The sequence below is a fragment of the Buteo buteo genome, chromosome 11 (assembly GCF_964188355.1).
Source record: "Buteo buteo chromosome 11, bButBut1.hap1.1, whole genome shotgun sequence".
NCBI classification, from domain to species: Eukaryota; Metazoa; Chordata; class Aves; order Accipitriformes; family Accipitridae; genus Buteo; species Buteo buteo.
The window spans coordinates 29,850,597-29,871,752 of NC_134181.1; the positions used below are offsets into that span (position 1 = coordinate 29,850,597).

The 21,156-nt window shown below is 38.3% G+C and overlaps 1 protein-coding gene across 7 annotated transcripts in view; it reads left to right on the top strand.

The window, feature by feature from the left end:
* The first annotated feature begins 454 nt into the window (after positions 1 to 454).
* HECTD4 (HECT domain E3 ubiquitin protein ligase 4) overlaps positions 455 to 21,156 on the top strand; it is a 78,038-nt gene continuing 57,336 nt past the window's right edge. For all 7 annotated transcript variants that reach the window (XM_075041207.1, XM_075041208.1, XM_075041210.1 and 4 more), the window contains exons 1-7: positions 455 to 882; positions 12,857 to 13,374; positions 15,855 to 15,944; positions 16,310 to 16,440; positions 18,713 to 18,821; positions 19,458 to 19,596; positions 20,582 to 20,752. In XM_075041207.1, the coding sequence (XP_074897308.1) occupies positions 712 to 882; positions 12,857 to 13,374; positions 15,855 to 15,944; positions 16,310 to 16,440; positions 18,713 to 18,821; positions 19,458 to 19,596; positions 20,582 to 20,752 (1,329 nt within the window). In that variant the 5' untranslated portion in view covers positions 455 to 711. The remainder of the gene's footprint in view (positions 883 to 12,856; positions 13,375 to 15,854; positions 15,945 to 16,309; positions 16,441 to 18,712; positions 18,822 to 19,457; positions 19,597 to 20,581; positions 20,753 to 21,156) is intronic.

Consider the following 21,156-nt stretch of genomic DNA (forward strand, 5'->3'; position numbering starts at 1 on the left):
GGCACCAAGAGGGATCAGTCCTGGAGGGAAAAGTGTCGTTTCAGGGGAGCCCTGAGTAGCCAAGGTGAGGCTGCAAGAGGGAAACTCTGAGGGGAGCGGCCTCACCCTCGGGGCAAGGAGCCGAGGGAGCAGCTGTGGGGCGAAGGGCTGAGGACAAGGGCCTTTGGCCGAAGGGAGCTGAGGCGCTGAGGGGAGCGGCCCGGGGCGGGGGAGCCGGGGGGAGGCGCTGAGGGGATCGCCCCTCGGGGCGGGGGCGCGGGGCGGCGGCAGCCGCCCTTGGGGGCGGGGCGTCGGGGGGCGTCGCCCGAGCCCGTGGGGCGGCACCGAGGGGCGCTGGGGGGCCGGGCCCGGCGGGGGAGGGGCGCGGCGGGGGGCGGGGCCCCGCGGGGCTGGGAGGGGGGAGGGTGTATTGTTCCTCGCGCGGTGCATGCCGGGCCCGCCTCAGCCCCCAACATGGCGTCGCGCTGTCACCTGTGTGTGTGAGGAGGGAGCGGGACGTGGTGGCTGCGGGCGGGCACGGCGGCTCCCGGAGGTCCCCGCTCCGCTGGCGCCGCGGTGGCAACGCGCCGCTCCTCGCTGCTCCCCACCGCCCTCCGGCTGTCCGGCACCCAGGCCGCTGGGGACCCCCTTGCCCCCGCCCTGCCCCCGCCATGGGGGGGTAGCGGGACCCGCCTCGCCTCAGCCCTGCGGAGCCCCCCCGCCGTCCGCGCCATGGGGTCCCCGGCGGGCGCCTCGGCGGCGGCGGCCACCGACTCGGCCCAGTGGCTGTCGGTGAAGGAGGAGACCATCTTCCTGCACGACGGGCTGATCCGGGTCACCGACCTGGCCGAGCTGCCCAGCGAGATCATTGGGGTGGCCGAGCCCGGCGACACCGAGCTGGAGGTGAGGCGGGCCCGCGGCCCCCTGAGCTGAGGGGAGGGAGTAGAGCCTTGGGGGCGGTGAGGAGGATGCCCTCGGGGGAGGGGGGGCAGTGGTAGCGGGGGTCTGAGGCGAGGAGGAGGATGGTGTTGGGGGGGGACGCAGCGAGAATGACTAGGGAAGGATGGGGGGGGGGGGCCGGGGTGGAGAATGGTGGATGCGGATGCAGGGTGAAGGATTTGGGGTATGGAGCCAGCTGGTATTGAGGCAGTCTACTTGTTTTAAGTCAATCTAATTTATTTCAAATAATGATGAAAGTGGAGCTGGGCAGGAGGGTGGTGAGGCGCTAATGAAGATGGAGGGTGAAGTATTGGTGCTACTTCCTTGTTTTGAAGCAGTAGAGTTAGGAAATCCGAACCACGCTCGTGTATTTCAAGGTGGCCTTTGGCTCATTTATTTTTATTCATGGTTTTGTATCTTTTTTGCTGTTACTTTTAGATGGCTTGTAATTAATCAGCCTTACAATAAGATGCTTAGGGTACTGGGGAGTCTGGGTGTTTTATTTAGGCTGTTGACAGTGATCATTATTGAAGAGCCAGGAGGGCAGCTGAGATTTTTATTCCAGCTTTTTACCTTCTCAAAACGCCTGGTGGTTTTGGCTGCAGGCAGATGGTACAGCTGTTTTATCTTATGAGGAGACGGTGAAGGACTGAATGTCACGGATTGTAGGTTGCATCTATTTTGTAGACTGCATTTTTTTTTTTTTCCCCTGTATGCCTCCCTTCTCTTCTTTCACCCCGCCCTCTTCTCCAGCAATGTGGCTTGCAATGACACAGGGTCTTTGTCAGAGGAGCTGAGTGGTGTGAGCTGAGAGGGGATGGTTCAGCAGGAGCTTTATCTGTGTGCTATGTTAGGTCACAAGCATTTAGGCCGCAAAACCCTTTAGTGAGGCTTTGGCTGCTAACTGGGGTGTTGCTAAGAAGAACTCGTGAGCCAAGCTTGCAGTTTTGACAACATCATTGTTCGCCTTGTGACGTGAAATCTTTATGGTGTTTATGAAAACTTCCCACAGCCTTATCTAAGGAAAGATATTTTTTGCTGAGTGTGTGTTTTCTTTTCTGTGTGATGTGACACTGGGGATTGGGATGGGAACATTAGCTGCTCCCATGAAATGGATGTTGGCAAATATCACATGAACAGGAAAAGAGAGACTTTTAAGGTGGATGACTTATTTCTGTGTGTATAAACATGGAATGATTCTCCCTTGTGATCAGAGTCTACTCTGGCATTCAATGCAGCTTGTATTCAAGAAAATATTTCTATTCCATTACATAGTTCTTGAAGCAGTATCGAGTCTAATAACCATGTTAGAAAAATAGATGTTCCCACAGCATTATTTGTGTTATATCATAACAAAGGAGATATCCTTTAAAAAAAACACCTTAAACCAAACCTTATTTTTAAGATCTTGCAAGCTGGACTAGAAGTATGTTGCAGCATGAAACTTGACATACAGCTTCACTTGACAAACGCTCTAGCTCTGGAGAGTTTTTTGTTAGTGCTAGGAATGTCTATGAAACTGTAATTGTTTGGGGAGATGGGGATGGAATTAGTGTTACTGTGTCTTGTCCTGTATGACACTTTCATAATGAGTGTTTCAGCAATCCAGTGCCACTGATTCACATAATTTTTCCTGTTCCAGAGATATTTTTTTTCTGTTGTGGATGCTTGCAATGTGAAACTTTAAAATAAATAAATAAGACTTTTTGGTATGGTACTTATTTTGATCTATAGCCTTAAGTCACAGAATATTACAGCATTTTATTTCCTTCCACTGAAAGAATTGATCACCACAAGTGACTTATTTTTCAGATCTTGTTTGTAAAATCGTTTATAGTTTTTGGTATTGAGGGGGGGACAGTTAAAAAAAAAAAGTGAAATTTCAAGTGGTGTAAATGTAAATTATTTAGTTCATAACTTTTTTCTGCTTTTTTTTAATGTTGTTTTTTTTTTAAATAAAGGGCTACCTTGGTAAACTGGAATGGCTTTGAGGAGCCATTTTGTGGAAGTAGGTGCATGCATCTTATTGAAGTGTGGCCATACAATCGACTAATACACAGAATAGCTCATTTGCACTGTTTATACTCCTACTTGCAATGTAATAACTATATTTGAAAATGGTCCAAATAGAAATCTCTTGGGATATGTTATTGGACGAGGGTAGGAGATGCTGCAGCTGCTGCTTTGATTAGTAAACTTCCTTAATACACTTCTCGTGCTTCATCAATGGTGGTCAGAACCCTGACTGAATTTCTGATATGATGTGCTTAATTAAAAAATGTAGTATACTTAAATGCTTATTTTTTGCGGGGTGGAAGTATCATTCTGGTCTATTTTGCTTAAATATCCTTTTAAAGAGCTTATTGGTGAATAATGTCAATGTATTTGGATGTGTTTCCTTTGTCCTTCTGTTCAAAGGTGTTGTCTATTTATAAAAAGAAAAGCAGGGGAAAAAAATGTTATGGTACTGGTATTATACCAAGAAAGGCCTATGAAAATTTATTATTTTGTTGTTTTGACTCCCGTACAACTTTTACTTATTTTTTTATATATTTATATCTGTGTGTATATGTTTGTTTGGGTATTTTTATTTTTTTTCCCCCCTTAATGGTAGGTTATGAAAGTGTTAACATTCTCCTTCATGTGAAGGTAACTTGTTCTAGGAGTATCTTTAGATTTAAAGAGTGTGTGGGGTTTTGTTTTGTGTTTATTTTTATATGATGTAAATGATGTATGACAACTTCTTAGACTGTCTATCAGCATATTTACAAAGAATATGTATTACCAAAAAGAAAGGGGGCACTTTTTTTATTTGATAGAATTTTGTAAAGATGTGCATATAAAAGCTGTTCCTGGTATGGGTTTCCCAATAAAATCTTCTAGTCAAGAAACCTGGATTAGTTAGCAATTATACAAGCTTTTGCACCCTTATTTTTAAAGCCTTTCATACAGAGAAATGACTTTCAAAGTGCAAAGTCTTCTGCTTCTTGGAGACAACCTTATGTGACTAACAACTGAAGCCGTTGCCATGACATTTTGTCCGGTCTTTGCCCTGGATGTCAATGTCTGCACAGGAGGGACAGCTTAATGGAAGATGAGCTGTTCTTTAATGTGCCACTGTCGTGGTTTAACCCCAGCCAGCAACTAAGCACCACGCAGCACTTCCAGAATCCTCCCAGTCAAATGTCTTTCACAGAGACAACAACCCCTGGGAGCCGGGCAAAAGTTATGTCTGAAGGTAGAGGTCCCTTAAAGCATGTAGTTTTAATCTGTCAGTATGCCAGAGTCAACGTGCTGAGATTTACGAGAGTGCCAGCAATATAAATTGATGTGTTAACCCTTGGTAACTTAATAAGAAGGACACTACTGAACAGTGGTTGTTCACATAGACTACTGTGTAGCCATCTGATGGCAAAAAAGCATCCACTTCTATCTAGGCAGTTTAGTTTGGTTGACATACGTTACCATTGTAATCGTTCCATTTGAGGAGGCCTTCTTTCTGATCTTCAAATTTGTGGCCAGTATTTTCATTAGTTCTAAATTTGCAGTATCAGCAATTTTTCAGCTAACTAGTGATAGGCTCAGTCATTTTGTCTCACAAGGAAATAAGTGGGAAGACAGACAAATCTTCAATATATAGTCACAGTATCAAGTAGAACAACTGTGACTCCACTTAAGTCATAAGCACTCTGTTTTACATAACAGCCTAACTGAGATAATAGTCATTTGGATATCTGTTCTTGCTGCTCTCCTGCATAGCCTGGAAAAGTTCTAAATACCTGGGGGTTTTTTGTGTTTTTTTTTTTCTTTAATATATTTTTAAAATGAAGCTACAAGTATAGCTCCTACCTCAGCAGCTGTCTGGATCATGTATATATCTGTCCTTATCTGATGTTTTGACTCTTGTCAAGCTCTGTTATTGTAGGTCAGAATATGAGATGCCACTGGGCAGCTGTCACTCTGCACTGCAGATATGCATTTTTAATCAAATGTAAGTGTAAAAAAAAATAAAAATAATTTAAAAAACCCATGTTGTGTCCTTTCCTTCCCCCCCCAGTATGGTCTAGGCTAGCCCTCCAGGAAGAAGTTGAACAACTGAAGTCCAGTGCTATTTTAACAGCATGTGCCAATCCTGTGACTAACTTGTGTTTTCTGTCAAAATTATTTAGACTTGAAGGTATCTCCTAAACTTGAAGCTTTCACCCGTTTTCCTCACGGACTAGAAGAAACATTTTGTCACTTTTCCCTGATTGCTGAAGGAGAGAGTAGTTCTCTGTAATTATCTAGGTCAGTGCTTCCCAAATCTTTCTGGTTGTGACCTTACTTTCATCTACAAGCTTCACCTCTGTCAAGATAGAAATCCCTAATGCCAGCATAAACAATTAATTGACTTTTTACTAAGAGGATGACCCCTCTTGAGGTTACGACCTCTAGCTTGGGACCTGCTGATCCAAGCATGTATGTCAGGCTTGTAAACTTGCCTAGTCCTGCCTTTTGCATCCCATTCCACTTCAAATACTCCAGTATTCCTCTTTGAGAGTGTTTATAGCTTTCAGAGTAACACCAGATAAAGCTAGTCCTTGAAGTTAATTCTGCACAGGAAGATAACCCTACAAATGTGAGCCTTGGCTGTTACTTTTGCACAGGAGTTGATGGCATTCTTTCAGGCATCAGCATGAGTCTTATTTGCCTTTTGAGAGGATGCCGAAATCTTGATTGCTTTCCTTTTAAGCTCACTTTCATTAGATAATTGTGTAAACCACCAATATTGTGTGATTTAATCTTCAGCAGAGTTGCTGCTGTTATCAGTTGTCATAAAATGACCTGTCTGAATTTATTAAACTTCCGTAATATGGACTACTATGCTTCTTGGTTTTTGTTTTTAAAGTCATGTTTTAGTTTTCCTTGTAGCCAAATATGAGAAAACTTCTAAAGGATGATTTTGCAAATATATTTCCCAAATATAGTTCTTATTACCAATTGCAGCTGATTAGTTCAGTGATCTGCGCTCTCAGATGTTTAAATGGCAATGATTTTTCTTTACCTTTCACAGACACTTTCATCTACTACTTAAATAAGAGCCAAAGAAATATTTCAATAAACAAATAATGAAACAACTCTTTCTCTTATAGTATTTGTGTGTGTGTGTGTGTGTGTGTGTGTGTGTTTACAGCCTGCCTGTACTCTGTAATTCCTCTTAGAGATCAAGGTTATTTGGTAAATTTGTACAGTTACAAAGAAAATTGTTTGGTACAATATTGTGTATGCAGTAAAAGATACAGGTTTCTTAGTGCTTATTTCTGAGCAAGTAATCAGGTTTCTAATGCTTTCACAAGGGAAAATAGTTCATGCTTTTAGCTGAGTTGTTAAAAAGCTGTGCTGCTATATACAGGATTATGAATCAGTAGAGGCTTTGAACAAGGTGATACGGTTAAAATTTCTTGGAGCAGAAAAAACCAGAACAATCTTGAAACTTGTAGTTTTCAACTGTAACACTAAAAGCATAGCGTAAAGTATGCAGCAGCTGCTAAGAATCTATAAAATTTCAATACCTAAAACATCAGGATGAAAATGTTTGCACATATTTATATATTTTACAAACACACAGGTGTATCAAACAGAAAGCCTTAGAGAGGGTTTAGGAAAATGTTTTAAAAGAAATGAAGGCAATGTTTGCACTAAGGTAGCTTCCTACTGCTTGTCTTCAGAAATTGCCCTAAGCAGAAATGCTATTACCCAGCAGAGCAACACAAAGTGGAAGACTAGGAGTATGTATACAGTGTTTGTTTATGGGAGCAGTTTAAATTTTGATGTGTATTTCAATTTCCAGGGTACCTTTAAAACTGGTATTTCTCTTATAGAATAATCTATAAATCTTGTAATTCAGTCTTTTTTACATGGTTGTATTTGTATTTCTAGAGACAAAAGGACCAAGTAAACAAGTGGTGCTCCCTGTATGTTAACTCTGTGGTACAAGAGGAGTGACCTTATAGCTGTAATGTGGTGTTGAAAGTAACGTAGTTAATTTTTTTCATGCTGCTGTTAAAGATACCTTATGATTTTGGGGTTGTTTCTGGTTTTCTGTATGGTTTGTTCCTCCTGTGAGATGGGGATAATACTTGTTTAATACTCAGGGGGGTGTTACGGATCTAATTGATATTGGTAAATGTACCACCATCTTCAAAAAGTTGTTATCTTTATATGTGAAGTTCAGCCAATTTAATTATGTAGAGAAAGAATTAAAAGCTAGTTTGGAGATTTAAAGGCTTTCACTTGCAATATGTAACTTTAGGAAAAAATACACCTTTGAACAGCTTCATTGCTCATCAATTCCCTATGTAGCAGAATTAAAAATGATCAATGAAACCAGCATATTCAGCCTGAGATTGCTGTTTAAGCTAGTACACTGGGAGAGCTGTTGCAAAAAGTCCTCGTTCACGTCTATCATTGGCCATGCATTTTCTTCTTTCTTTTCCATTCTACTTCTTTCCATTCTACCTGCTGTTCTATACCAGGGAGCTGGTCTAAACCAAAAATCTAGCTTAAAAAACCCCAAACAAACAAAAAAAACCACCCCAAAACAAACCAAAAACTAAAAAATAAAAAAATAATCCCACAGGCACTACTGCAGGCACCAGGGAGAGGATGAGGGGGCAGGAATTTTAGACAGAGGAGAAAGCTACCTTTTAGTGACAGCTCACTTTGAAATTTACTTGATGTGGTCATAAAACCTCAGGCTAAAACTCTTCATGTAGATTAGTGTGTCTTAATTGTATTACATCTGGTATTTACTATCAGTAGAGAAACACTTTACCCTACAATAGTGAATGCCAGTGACTACTTTCTGGAGCAGTATTGGCAAAAATATTGTTTAATGGGAAGAAGTATCTGGTTAAGGTCATGTAGTAGTATGAAACAGGACAAAAATTGGGTACAGCAGGAAAGATGACATCCTCCCCATAGCTGAAGATCTAAAATTAGATACCTTTCATGCCTCTCAATGTTGAAGATTATGTCAGTGACCAATTAGAGCGATTGAACTTTGGATCAACCATTTTCTAATTAAATTTTATTAATTTTATTAAATTTATCAATTTATTAAAATTGATTTAAAACATTAAACAAGGAAATAATATTTAAGGACAAGATACTGCAAAATTAAAATAGTGACAAACTTTTTACTAATACAGTTTTTGATAATATGTAACTACAGGCTGTTAAGCGTGAGGCTTTAAAAATCAAAACTTTTCAAAGGTAGTGTTTGCTATCTAGAAGTAGGCAAAGTTGGAACATAGGTAATGATCATAGTCACAGTGTATCAACTGTAATTTCAAAGTGAGTGAAGAGTAGGTTTCTCATTTGCAAAAAGTGTCAATGTGATGTTTACCCTGATTACAAAATGAGATATAGAAAAAGCTCTTCTTAAAAAGTAATGTTGTTTTATTTCTTCCCCTAGTTCTAGTCTTTGTTACACTAGAATTCATACTAGAATTACTTGTGTTACATTAGAATTACAGTTCTTGCATATTTTTCTTGTTCATTAGAAGTTATTCTTTAGACATTTACATTTTTATTATTTTTTTAATTAATATTATTGATTGTTCCTAAGGAAAATGTTAATATGTGTTATCTAAAATGGACTATTTTAACCCTACCAATGTATGTAAGGTAGACAGACTTTACATTTAATCTCAATTCTCTTTACATTTGTCTTTATAAAATGGCTGTTATTTTAACTGCTACTGAGCATCTTAAGTTTTTCATGTCCTTGTTTTCATACTATATTAATCTGCATTATTTTTGTAGCTGGGCTTGTTATCTTTTCCTAATTCTGAATATAATCTGTACATTCAGATTTTGTTTAGTATTCTTCATTTAAGCATATATTTGTGGTTTTAGCTTGATGGTGTTACTGTTAAGCTGCTATTTCTGTTAGAGGTTGTCTTTTGAGATAAGGTAGGTACTTGAGTAACTTGTTCTATGGCAAAGCAATGTGATTGTTACATCCTTTTCATCCTCTTAGATTCTGTTTAAGCCTTGTTAGACAAAAATGATTAGTGCTGTGAAATGATCAATTATTTACTGGTTCAAGTGACTGCTTGTGATGTGCTAGCTTTTAGTGGTCTGCTTCTGAGATCTCCCCAAGTGTTGTATAGGTAAATATCAAGGCAAGGTGCCCAAATACCACTAACAAAAGGATGCTAGAAATCAGTTCTAAATCGGAGCTCAAACTCAAGTGTAAATACTGAGGCATCAAGGAGGCAAGGAGAAAGGGAATTTTTCCTCTTGCTGAATGAGGAATAGTTGCTTGTTCAATGAAGTATTGGAGGGGACAGCTTGAGTAACAGCCATGTTTCCCATGCAGAGAAATGGATCTGTGCTTATTTTAACAAAGAGAATGGTCAGTTCTTCTAGGTAGGAAGAGAATAAACTAATTTGGGGGAGAAGGATTAAATTTTGCTGGGGGATTTAAAAAGGGAGATTTGGCAGAGTACACCAGCTTTTATAGCCTGAAGAAACCCTCTTTAGTGGGTGCGGCCTCGGGCAAAAGGTGTTCAGAATGGGAGCCTCTGACAGCCATGTGCCAGGGAGGTTTGCAGTAAATCAGCTGCGTAAAGGATGGGGAAGACCTTTCTGATTCAATCTTAGTACAAGTCATTTTAGCACATATTTTCTATTTCCTTTCTTCACCTGTGTCTTTTATAAATACTGCTAGTTGTATTGTTTGTTTCAGAATTTGTGAATAATGTGGTGGGTATTTTTATTGCATTTTATTTTAACTTGCTTTGACTTCAGATAGCTTTAAGATAACAAGCTTTGCCTGAAGATACGAGAAAACTGTAGTCAGTGTGCAGAGGAGACTTGGCAAGGGCTGTGATTCCTTTGTGAAGTCTTTAGACTATCCAAAGGGAAGCAGCATATATAGCATGGACCAAGTGAAGCTCTGTCATCAGCGTTGGGTTACAAAGAGGTGTGTTTTGCTAACCAGTGAGAACCAGAATGCTTCCCTGGTGAGCGGCAAGATCTTAGGAGCGTGTCTGAACCCTGAAAGCTCCCAAGTTGTTTGTCACAGCCAGTCACTGTGAAAATTTGGTATTGAAGCTCCTTTTTGGAGGTAGCTCTGAGTACTTACCTCTAGCCAGTAAAATGCCTCATGAGGAAAACACTTCAACAGAATTTTCTGAAGACTCCTGTATAGTAGATGACCTTACACCTTTCTCCTAATAGCCTGTTATTTTCTGGAAGTGCAGATGCCTACTTAGACCTTCAGATGAAGTCGAATGGTTAAGTTTTTTCACTGGTTCCATAAGCTGTGTATGAAAACTAGATGATATAAATTGCTTGTAAATCTGTAAGTCCCATTTTGGAACTGTTTTCTAAATCTATTGAACCTAGTGTACTTCATATATTGTTAGCCCAAATTAGTGCATATTTCCTTTATGGAAGACTAAAGCAAAACACTCTGAACAGTTCCAGACAGACCATATTATGCTTATAAAGCAAATTATAAACTGTGACATCAGTGAGAAAATACAGCTTCAGTGGGGAAAGGCTTTTCATCAGCATATCTGCAAATATTTGACACTGACTTCTTGTCTTGATTTATACAAGACACATTCAGAGATGTAGAGCAATATCAAAGACAAAAAAATCCATCATCCTGCTAAACTGTGGGACCTGAGGAGCAAGAGCGTGTAACACAGTGCGACTAGTTTTCATAAGTGTACCTTCAGTTGGACCCTAATGAGCGACAATTTGCAAGGTTAAATTGTATGCAAAACGGGGACATTCTGCAACAATTTGGTTACAGTTTTGTTGATGAGAAGCCACCAAACATAACATTGGTAACTTGAAGGAAACTGAAAAACCATTCATCAGTTGCAGTTGGAACTCAGTCTTTGGTTGCATTTGCAATTTGGCTAGAGCAGTTCTCATGTGTTTGTATATTTGAATATTTAAACCTTCTGCTTGTTATTACATACTGAGTACAGATTTGGTTCAAAGTCCACATGTTTGTGAATTAACATAGTAGTATACTTATAATTTAGGTGGGTGCAACTTTTTGAAATGCTATCTGGCATGGATTGCAGGGGTCCACTATGTTTATGGGAAGGGGAGAAGACTAAGCTGCTCTCCCCATGGAAGTATAATCTAAAAGGGAAAGCCCACTAAGCATACCACAACTTGTCTTTTGTGGTGTCTTTGTTATTAGCATAGTCAAAGACCATAGACCTATTTTCTTCAGCATTCAGCTCTCCAGATTAAAACATTAATTCTCATTTTCTTCCATTTCTGCAGCTTATTATGGCTTAGTTGAGGATCCATCATGTATTTAGTTTAGTTCAAGAACGTCAAAAGCAAACTGTTTTAGAACGTGATTGCGTCTATAACAGGAAACAATTAAACTTATTTTTGAGACAATAGAACACAAATTAACAGAAGGTAGTTACTTTAAATGTATAATATGTGGTTTAGCAATTAATATTCTTAATCTCTTTGAAGAAATTAATTAAAAGAGGTTCATTAGTTTTAAGAAGCTCAATACTAACATCTATTCAAGTGTAATTATTATGTGAATTACTTTAAAGTGAACTTTTCATGACTTTAGTAAGTGTTCTACTGACAAGCTGTTTCATTGACTTTAGTTGGGGTGTTTGTAGAAATGGCAGATGTGATTTGTCCTGAAGCGTTTTATCAAGCTGTTCAAAATTCTACAATTAGACATAAACATCTATTTCATATTCTGTATGACTACTGCTTACAATTAAAAAAAAAAACAAAACAAACAACCCTGTATGAAATTACCCATTGCATCTCTTAATCTCTCCCATTCCCTTTCTCTTTTTTTTTTTTTGTTTGTTTAATTAAATGAGGGAAGGACAGCTTTACGGCATAAAGATGGGCCAAAGAGGGGTCTGTGTGGGTGGATGAGATGAGGCAGTGTGGCATGCAAGCAGAAGCCCTTTGGACACTGGATCCAAAGTATCAGAAAATATATGGCTTGTTGCTTTCCTTGAGGTTGCCATAGCTTAAGTGACTTTGCTGATCTCAACTGTTGTTGTATGCTGTAGGGAGAAAAGTTGTCTGTAAATTACTTGAAATTTTGAGTTCTTTCAAGTACTGGGCTGGGTACTAACCCATAAATATGTTTCTTTCCATCATGGTTTACTTGGTTTTTGTTGTTCCAGCTTTGTCTCCAATTTTACTTAGAAGTGCCAAAAAGCCCTCTTTCTTCTGTCTGAAATGATGATGATGAGACTTTTAGGTTTTTAAACTGTGGCAGCAACTGGAAATATTTTGAGAAAGGTGTAGCTAAGTGCAATATGACAAAACTGAGGAGGGAAAAAGGGGAGGGAGAACGTATAATGAAACTCATGGTTCATTTTAGATAGCTGGTTTGCTTGTTTGAAAAGCTCTAAAACTAGAACATATATATTATTGCAAAATACTGTTGACCTATTGGTTTCCATAGATGGGCTCTAAGCTCAGCCCCAGGGACCTTCTACCTTCTCAGTCCTTCTGAAGTCCTTTGCAAAATTACCTCGATTACAGAAAAAAAAAATGCTCCAGGGGAGGCGACTCTTTATTTTCAAAGATACTATCTTGTATGTGTTTTTCTTTACAATCTATATTACTGTTGTTTTAGCATCACGACTGAAAGTTTAAAAATCTCTGTCAGCAACCCCCAAGGCCAGGCTTCAGAGACAATGCTGACTCAACAATAACAGACTCCATACCACTTGCATGCTCTTTGCCTTCCAGTGTAACTTTATTCATGCCCAGAAATGAAAAAAAAAAAAATTATCCCAAAATCTGTTGCAGAGGACAGCTGATCTAGAAATCATACTACAGGCATATGTTCCTTTTTTTTTTTTTTTTTTTTTACCCTTAAGAAAAAGAAAACCTATATAAATACCATCTTTTTCCCTCCTTTCAGATACTAACATTTGAGACCAAGAATCCGACTGAGCTGGCTGAGCGCTTACGATCTGTGTGCGGAAACCAGAGCAATGCTTATGCTCGACTGCTGGAGTACCGACTAAATGCTTTGCGTGGACTCTGGAATGCCCAGCGCCAGCTAGCCTTGGAGGAGCAGCATGACCGGGAGAGCTCGGGGGATGAAGAAGCCCTGGCCTTGCTCAAGCGTCAAGGCTTATTACAGCAGCCTGAACAGGCACCGTTTACTTCACGAATGGGGCTTCTATTGGTCTTTCCCCTCATTCAGTCTCAAAGTAGAACAGACCCTTCTCTCTGTAACATAACTGCTGAGGTGCTATTGAATTGCCTTCGAGACTGCCAGCCTTTGAGTTTGACTAAGGAACCAGCTGACTGTCTTAATGGAATAGAGTCTTTGCTGTGCTCCTGGCTGGAAGACACTTCTGCTTCAGGCCAACAGATTCCATATAAGCAAAAAGAAAATGCTGCTGCTGCCCTAGTTGCCTTGGCTTGTGCAAGGTGAGGAAGCTGTACTGAAATAACATGTTGTGGTTGATATTGGTAGTAAGTGTTTATATTTAAACATAAGAATCAAAAATGATGTGACCACACTGTTGATACTAATTTTTGGTTTACACTTGTCTTTTTCATTCTAATGATCTAGGTTAGAAATGCCTCTTGTGCATAATGCTGCTTCTACTGCAGTGATCTGTTCTAGGAATGGTTCCAAATGTTTTTATCATGGAGGAAAGTTGTCTCACTTTTCCCTTTGTACTGCCCCTGTAGTCCTGTAGCTTATGCACCTTCTGTAGAAGCTTATGCACTGGCTGTAGAAGGTATCACTGCCAAGTTTCAGAGCAATTCATTTTAGATTTCAGTGTTGCCTGTGAAACATCTGGAAGCATTTTTTCATTTCGTTGCCAGTGAAGAGTTCAACCAGTGTAGGTTGAACTATCCTGTGCCCTGCATGGGTTTAGCACAGCATCAGGTGATTGAGGACAAAGTGGCCGTAATTGCTTTTAATAAAAACTTACTCTTTTTAGGGGATAGGGCTTGGGGAGAGGAGTATACAAAACTTAGCTTCTGTGCCATATGAACGTGGGTCTAAAATCACTAGTAGCCTTTTGAAAATCTTGGCTTTAATGTTTCTCAGATTGCAGCCTTGTCTGTCAAGTTTAACTCTGATTTAAGATGTTGAAATTCTCAGGAGATGTCATGATTTGTGTTAGAAAAAGGTTTATTCAAATGAAAAACACTTAATTTCTAGTGTACTTGTTTTAATGAAGTCAATGAGAAATCTACTGTATGTGGCAAACTCTTCTGCACTGACAACTGCCTTATCTAAAAGGCAGTGTACTTGAACATAGCTCAGATAAATTGTTTTTGATAAACACAATCTCATTTTTTTTTCTAGATGTCTTACTTTCAGGAAGTATGGGATGTTCTTTTGCAGCTGAATTTGTAAAAGAGCTAAATTTAAAATGCAACTTTTGAAATGAAGGTTGATCATGTATTTTCTTTGCAAATCTGTCTTGCATTGCTTACAGAGTTGTAGTATCCTGATGTACTTTGTTCACCTATGAAAGCCTTGCATTTTTGCTTTTAAATGTGGGAGTTGTGTTGGATACCATTATGAAGAAAAAGCCTTCAAAATGAGACAGTTGTTGAGATTCCTAGTTGCAATCTTGGGTGCTTCATATTACTAAGAATAAAACAACAGGGTAAATACTGCTTTAAATAATTAATTGAGGTGCTTTGAAGTATCCAGTGTCAATTTTCTCCAAGCTGAGGTTTATCAGTGAAAGCATATGGCTGAAAATGACAGTGGGGAAAACAGGGTTTGCGGCATGGAGGGGGAAAGTTAAGGAGCTAAGACTGACCATGTGTAACAAAGCAAAAGGCTATATTCAGTGGAGTGCATGGAAGGCATCTCTTGAATTGATCAGTCATGCTTCTGAAGAAATTGATTCATAACTGTGACTACTATCACACCTAAGACACAGTCAAGATTCTTATATTTAGCTGGGCTATTGTGCCTGCAAATAAAGCCACCATGTCTTTCAGAAAATGACTTCCTCCTAATACCCTGACCTTTAGAACAGAAACTGTAAATTATCTGTTTTCAAGACCTCTATATCTCTTTATTTCTACAAAAAAACCCGGGCGTTTTCCACTATATTAATGTACAGATTTCATAGGTTCTCCAAAAAAGTACTCAACTTATGAATGAACAAGAATTATAATTAGAGCTACAAACTCCATATGTTTGTAAATATCACAATAAAAATTTAAAGCAACACACTTTTAGGCAAGATTAGAAACAACTTCTGCTGTGGTTTAATTTTGTTTTCAGAAGTATCTAGTCCTTTTATATGTTTAAATGCATCACTTCAGAAGGGGAAAAGCTTCCAAATCTGTGTTTGGAAGTAAAAGTAATCAGAATCTTTATAATAAATTAATTAGTCAGGTCTTTTCTATTTTAGTCAAGAAATCCATCTCTAGCTATGTCTGCAGCAGCTCTTACTAATACTTTGGCTCAGCCCCAGGAAGACCCGCAGATTGTATTTGAAGTTCTAAATATGATTAATCAGCTACAAGAAATATTGAAAGTAGCTGTCTGTAATAGATGCAAGATTGAGGTATTTTATCATGTGCCTAGATTGCCTTTACTATACATGTTGTTTATGACAGCCCATGGTTGCTGCTCTCCCTACCTGCGTGGTGCTTCATCCTCTTCCAAAAAGATAGCGTGATTTAGACTGGCAGTTTGCCAGCATTCTTCCTTTATGCTACCCTCTCTTCCTCTTTTCACTTCCTCCACAAAAGACTGAAAATCATCCTGAAAAGAAATGCAAATTAGAAAAGAAGCTTGATGACATATCTTAGATATTCTCTCTTTATGGTACTGGGTATTATATTCTACATAGATGCTGTTGTCTGTCTGCATTCAGTTTTGTTTCAGTAGACATCTTTAATTCATGTTTTTCTTATCCTTTTAGAGGGTCGCTGAAAACCTTTGTTCATACAGTGCATCTATTACAGAAACAGACTGATCTAGGATCCTTGCCTGTGGCTGATGTATTATACAGGTTTGTAGTGCCTTTTCTAATTGTAGCACTTTTACATCAGGTCTGAAAATGTGTAAGTGCATTTATAGATAAATGTCTTTAAATGTGATGAAAAGGCTTTAGAGTTATTGAAAGCTCTAGGAAAGATCGAAATTTAGTCAATTGCAGAAGGAAGACATTAGAAAGTCAAATCTAAAAGGATCTACTAATTGTTTTTTGGGTGTTAAGTTTTTATTTTTTTAATTAAATATTGATGATTCCTTTAAGTGGCTTATGAACTCTGACAGAGAATAATCAGTTAAAATATATCTTCATCTTAACTTTTGATTTAGCTAGTTTTTGCTATCACTGTTCTCTACACATCTTATTTTATTTTCCGCTTAAAGGTTGTTGCTTTTGGAGGGAGGACCTGGATCGCCCTCTTGTTTGCTTGGAGGAAAGCATATAGTGTCTTGGGGCTTTGAAGACATGTTACCTGCACCTGATGCCAACAGTAGTTCCAGCAGTGAAAATAAAGGTGAATTATTTCATGACTGTCAACATGAGCAGGGGAGGACAAGATGCTTTTAGTGGTTATAATTGTTTAAAAATTAATATAAAGCGTTAGAGTTGGAAGGGATTTCTCCCTTCTGTTGGAATTAATGTAAAAGCAAGTATAGTACATATCTAATAACTGAAAGCTGAAGGGTTTAGAAAGACCATCTGCAGAGAGAACTGGGCATCACAGGAGTGTCTTGAAGCCTGATATGTAATGAGAGGGGGAGGGCAGCAACTGTCTGGGCACTTTGTTGTCTTAGCTTGTAAGTTCAAAACTGAAGTTTTGAAAACATGGACCTGATTTACACAAGTACTAAATTGTTTACATTGTTTGGCTTGTCATACCTATTCTCTTTAAGTTAATCTAACTAGATATGTAAATGATTTGTTTGCTTTTTTTATTGGAGATCAGATAGAAAAAATTATCCTGTTTTATATTAAAATTAAGAGGCTAAATCTTAAGTCTGGTGTGTTAATGATAGTATGGCATATCATTTTTTTAAAGTGCAAGATAATGGTGTTCAGAAAAGCATTACTTTTTGGTTGCTGAAGATCAGGTGCTATTTTAAATTGTCTAGTAGTCAGGCTGTAGGAAACCATCAAAGCAGTAGATACAGTGACCCTCCCTGACTTCAGTGGGAATTTTGCAGAGAGGTCAAACTGAGTTTGGATATTATCCACTTTAGTTAGTCTTTCAGTAAGCGTAATTTTTTTTTTCCCTGTGCAGTATCACTGTATTCAGTAGCTATCACTGGCAGAGCATGTTTATTTTTAGAAGTACAAGTTCATTGCCTTTTTTTTCCCCTTTTCCTATTCTACTTTTGTTTCGGTTTTGTATGGGGGGGGTTATGCTTTGTCTTATATTTCTTTCCCTGAATTAATTCTCAGTTTTTACTGCTTTGTTTGCTTACTATTTTTGCACTAAGTGAGAGAGTTCATATTGCTTTAGGAATATTAGTTGAAGCTTTGATGACATGTCATTAAGTTTAGAGCAAGCCATAGGAATTTACAAGTCTGAGTTTTCATTTTAGGCTATCTGCAAATTTAATGTAGAGATGTATATTTTGGAAAGGTTTTCTTGCTGTGAGAGTGACTAGATGTGGGTTTGGGGTTGGGTTTTTTTTTTTTTTCCTTTCCCTAGCTGACTGTTCAGATTCTGTGAACTTAAATAGGTTGACTGGACTGGTTTATTGACAACCCTGTTACAAGGCTTTGCCTTGTGCGTCCCATCTTGATTGTTAATAATTACTACTTTGTGAGTGACACAGCTGTATTTGAAATACATTTTGTCTTCATTTATGGTGTTCAGAGGTGAAAGGGTCTGTTTACTAGCTTTAAGAGAAGCACAGAGTTGTACCAGAAGTTAGATCAAGGCTCAATATTAGATTATTTCTTCCCCACAAACAGTATGTTAAATCAGCGGTCATGAGCAAAAAGGCTTGCATAGTCATAAGGCTTGCTTGTATTTTATCTTGCTGCCAGTTCTGAGTTCTGAACAGCATTACCTGTTGCAAAAACAGAAGAGAATGGTCTTCTACTCCTTTGCGTCATTCTGAAGGCATTTAATAGCAAATACTCAAGTTGTTTTTAATTTAAGTAAAGGAATTTTCCACTTGAAATAAGTTTGGTTGAATAGTTCTGTGTTCCTAAGCATGGTTGGGTATGCTAGTCTAGTTCCTACTGTATTTATAGTTTTGAATAGTGTGTGGAAAAAGCAAGTTCAAACTTACTGTTTTTTTTTTTTTTTACAGCAGCTTGGGCCATAATACCCAAAGACAGGTCTTTAACACTTGAATGAGAACACAACACAGGAAAAAGAAATTATTCAGAAATGCATGATGTACATTTGAATCATGAGAAAACAGTGCTAATGTCATTTATTATCTCAAAAGAGAAGCTGAGTGACTAGCACCTAATTCTTGTTATTTGGCAACAGCAGGAGATTTAAATAGCCTTAGTATTCGTGTGAGTGAGTTAGGCGTAGTCTAGGCACCTCTGTAAGGCTTGAAAGAAATGCAAAGAAACTACTGTAAAGAAGATGGACTTTGACTATGTTACAGTAGCTCTTAGAACACTGAATAATAAATTCAGCATTAAAAAAATGGTTCTGACCCATTGGTAATGACCTGTCATGAGCATCTGTTGGTTTTCAGTTGCTGTGGTAGCATTACACAGGAGTGTAATGACCATGGAGAATTTCCAGTTTTGTATGTTACAGAGGAGGTCTGCTCTATTCTTTCTTCCTGATTCAGATGCAGACTTAGGGCGCTGTCTTGCAGCAGATGGGCTCTATCTTTATACAACTAATTCAGTGGGCAGAGGAATAAGCAAATTAGGATCTGGATTGCATGGTACTTTGCGGTAAGTGACAGTTGAATATTTGCTATTCTGCAGATCTGTTAAAAAAAAAGTTATTGTTTTGGTAACCTCTCTCATGTTAAGTGTGACAAGACTAGAGCATATTATGCATTTTCATTAAATGCTATTTTAATGTTTTGGTTTTCACATCTGAAACTTTTCTTGAGTACTTTTTCTCTAGAACTGTAGAATAATTTAGGTTGAAAGGGACCTCTGGAGGCCATTAGTCCAACCTCCTGCAAAGAGCTATACTAGAAGAATAGCTAGTATTTTAGATATTATTTTTTTTAATGTGTAATAAGTTGGTTTATTATTTGCTGAGAGGGATATACTATAGACTAGTCTTGTGACCTTTATAGTTGTATGATTGCTGAATTTGTAAGTATTTGTATTCTAAGTATGTCATTCATTATATAAATTAGTGCAGACATGACTCACTGTACCTTCTTGCTGCTTTATTGCTTGAAGTCATGAGGCTTCTTTATGCTTTTAAGTCTTTTACAGTCAGAATTGTTGCCTTACGCCAACTTGAATTTAAGTTCAGTCAAAGTTCAAGAATGTGGTTGCGAGTTGTTCTTCGAAAAACAAGAAAATAGCATGGGGTTTTAAAGAGTTTTAATATACTGCTTTTTTTGCCAGAGGTTTTGTGTACTGCCGTAACGAGGAGCTGGAGACTGGGTGGGTTGCTTTTGGCAACAGCAAACTTCTTCATCGGCCCGTCTCCTTTGATAATAAGCCTCACTCCCTTTTCCAGGTTGTGGATCAGCATACCCTTCAGGTAAAAGGAACAGTTCATTGCAGTTATAGTAGAGTAAGAAAATGTTCTTAATTAATCGCAATAATTTCTAGCTTTAATAAGTTTTGTCCTTGAAGTTTCTTCTTTTTACTTTGTGAAACTGCCTTTTTATAAACCCCCATTGGAAAGCATTGCATGATAGAACTTGTAAGTTATGTTATAGATATTACTTTGTTTCTGTGTTAATGTGTGTATATGTATGCATGTATATGTATGTGTGTGTATGTACACATATATATGTGTATACAGACTTACACTGTACTTACAGTACATGTGTGATGTACTCACTGTACATGTAATTATGATAGTATTGTAAGAGCTAGAATATAGTATGGTCACATTATAAAACAATCAAACAATAGCAAAATGGACTTTGACTTAAACTGAAAACATAATCTTCCTGAACAGCTCATTATTCTTCTACTGTAACAAAATTCAGGTATTGTTTCTGATCTAATTGTGTTTTGTAGATAAACAACTGTCATCCTTTGTAAAAATAGGTAGTTGGTTTACTCTGGGTTTTTTCCTGCCATGGTTTTAAGGATGGATGCACATTTATGTCCAGTGTGTTTCCTGAAACTAAGAATGTTTGGATTCCCCTTTTCTTCCAAAGTTTCAAGTAATGTTTCAGAGAAGTTGCAGAAAGTAGATAACTCTTTAGCATGGTACTCTTTATGGTACTGTGGGTATGCTCGCAGTCATTAGAGAGGAGATGATCCTTTTATTTTTAGATATGTTAAATGTTAGATAGATAAGCTGTTCTATATGCAGCAAGTCCATATGGCAAACTTTATAGAATAGCTCTTTGTAACAAATAAATGTAATAGTAGTATTATATCCAATAATAAGCCTCTTATGGACTAACTGCACTTGATCTTAATTCATTTATTTATTTTTAAGTACACTGTTAATAATCATAACAACAGACTTCAAAATGAGAACTGTTAAGATTCTCTCCTTCTCGTAGGTATGTCAAATAATCCCAATGCCAGTAAATCACTTCCCAGTTGGCAGTACTATGACTACCGTGCATCTTTCTTCAGATGGCACATATTTCTACTGGATTTGGTCTCCTGCAAGCCTCAATGAAAAAACACCAAAAGGCCACTCTGTCTTTATGGATATTTTTGAACTTATAGTAAGCAAATTATGTGTTTTCTATGACTCTGGAGTTGGTAGCATGACTACTGCTTAATTAAATATTAGAATTTTCAGTTCAGCATATTAGGTTTGAATATTGATATGTGTAATCTGAATAGCTGTTTGTAATGTGTTTATGAAATAAATTTTAACAGAACAGAAGGTGTATTGTTCAGCTCTATGTTGAGAGGACGTATGACTGTCATACTCCAGCAGTATGAGTTATCTTGTAAAAAGTATTTTATTATAATTAGCAATTAAGTTTTATGCTGGGACAGTAATTCAATGTATTAGGATTTAAAGCATTGTTTACTGTGGATCCGCATTGTGTTAAAAGCCAATCAGGTCCCACAAGTTACAAATACAATTGTTTTGTCTACACTCCATTTTATAGCCTAAAAT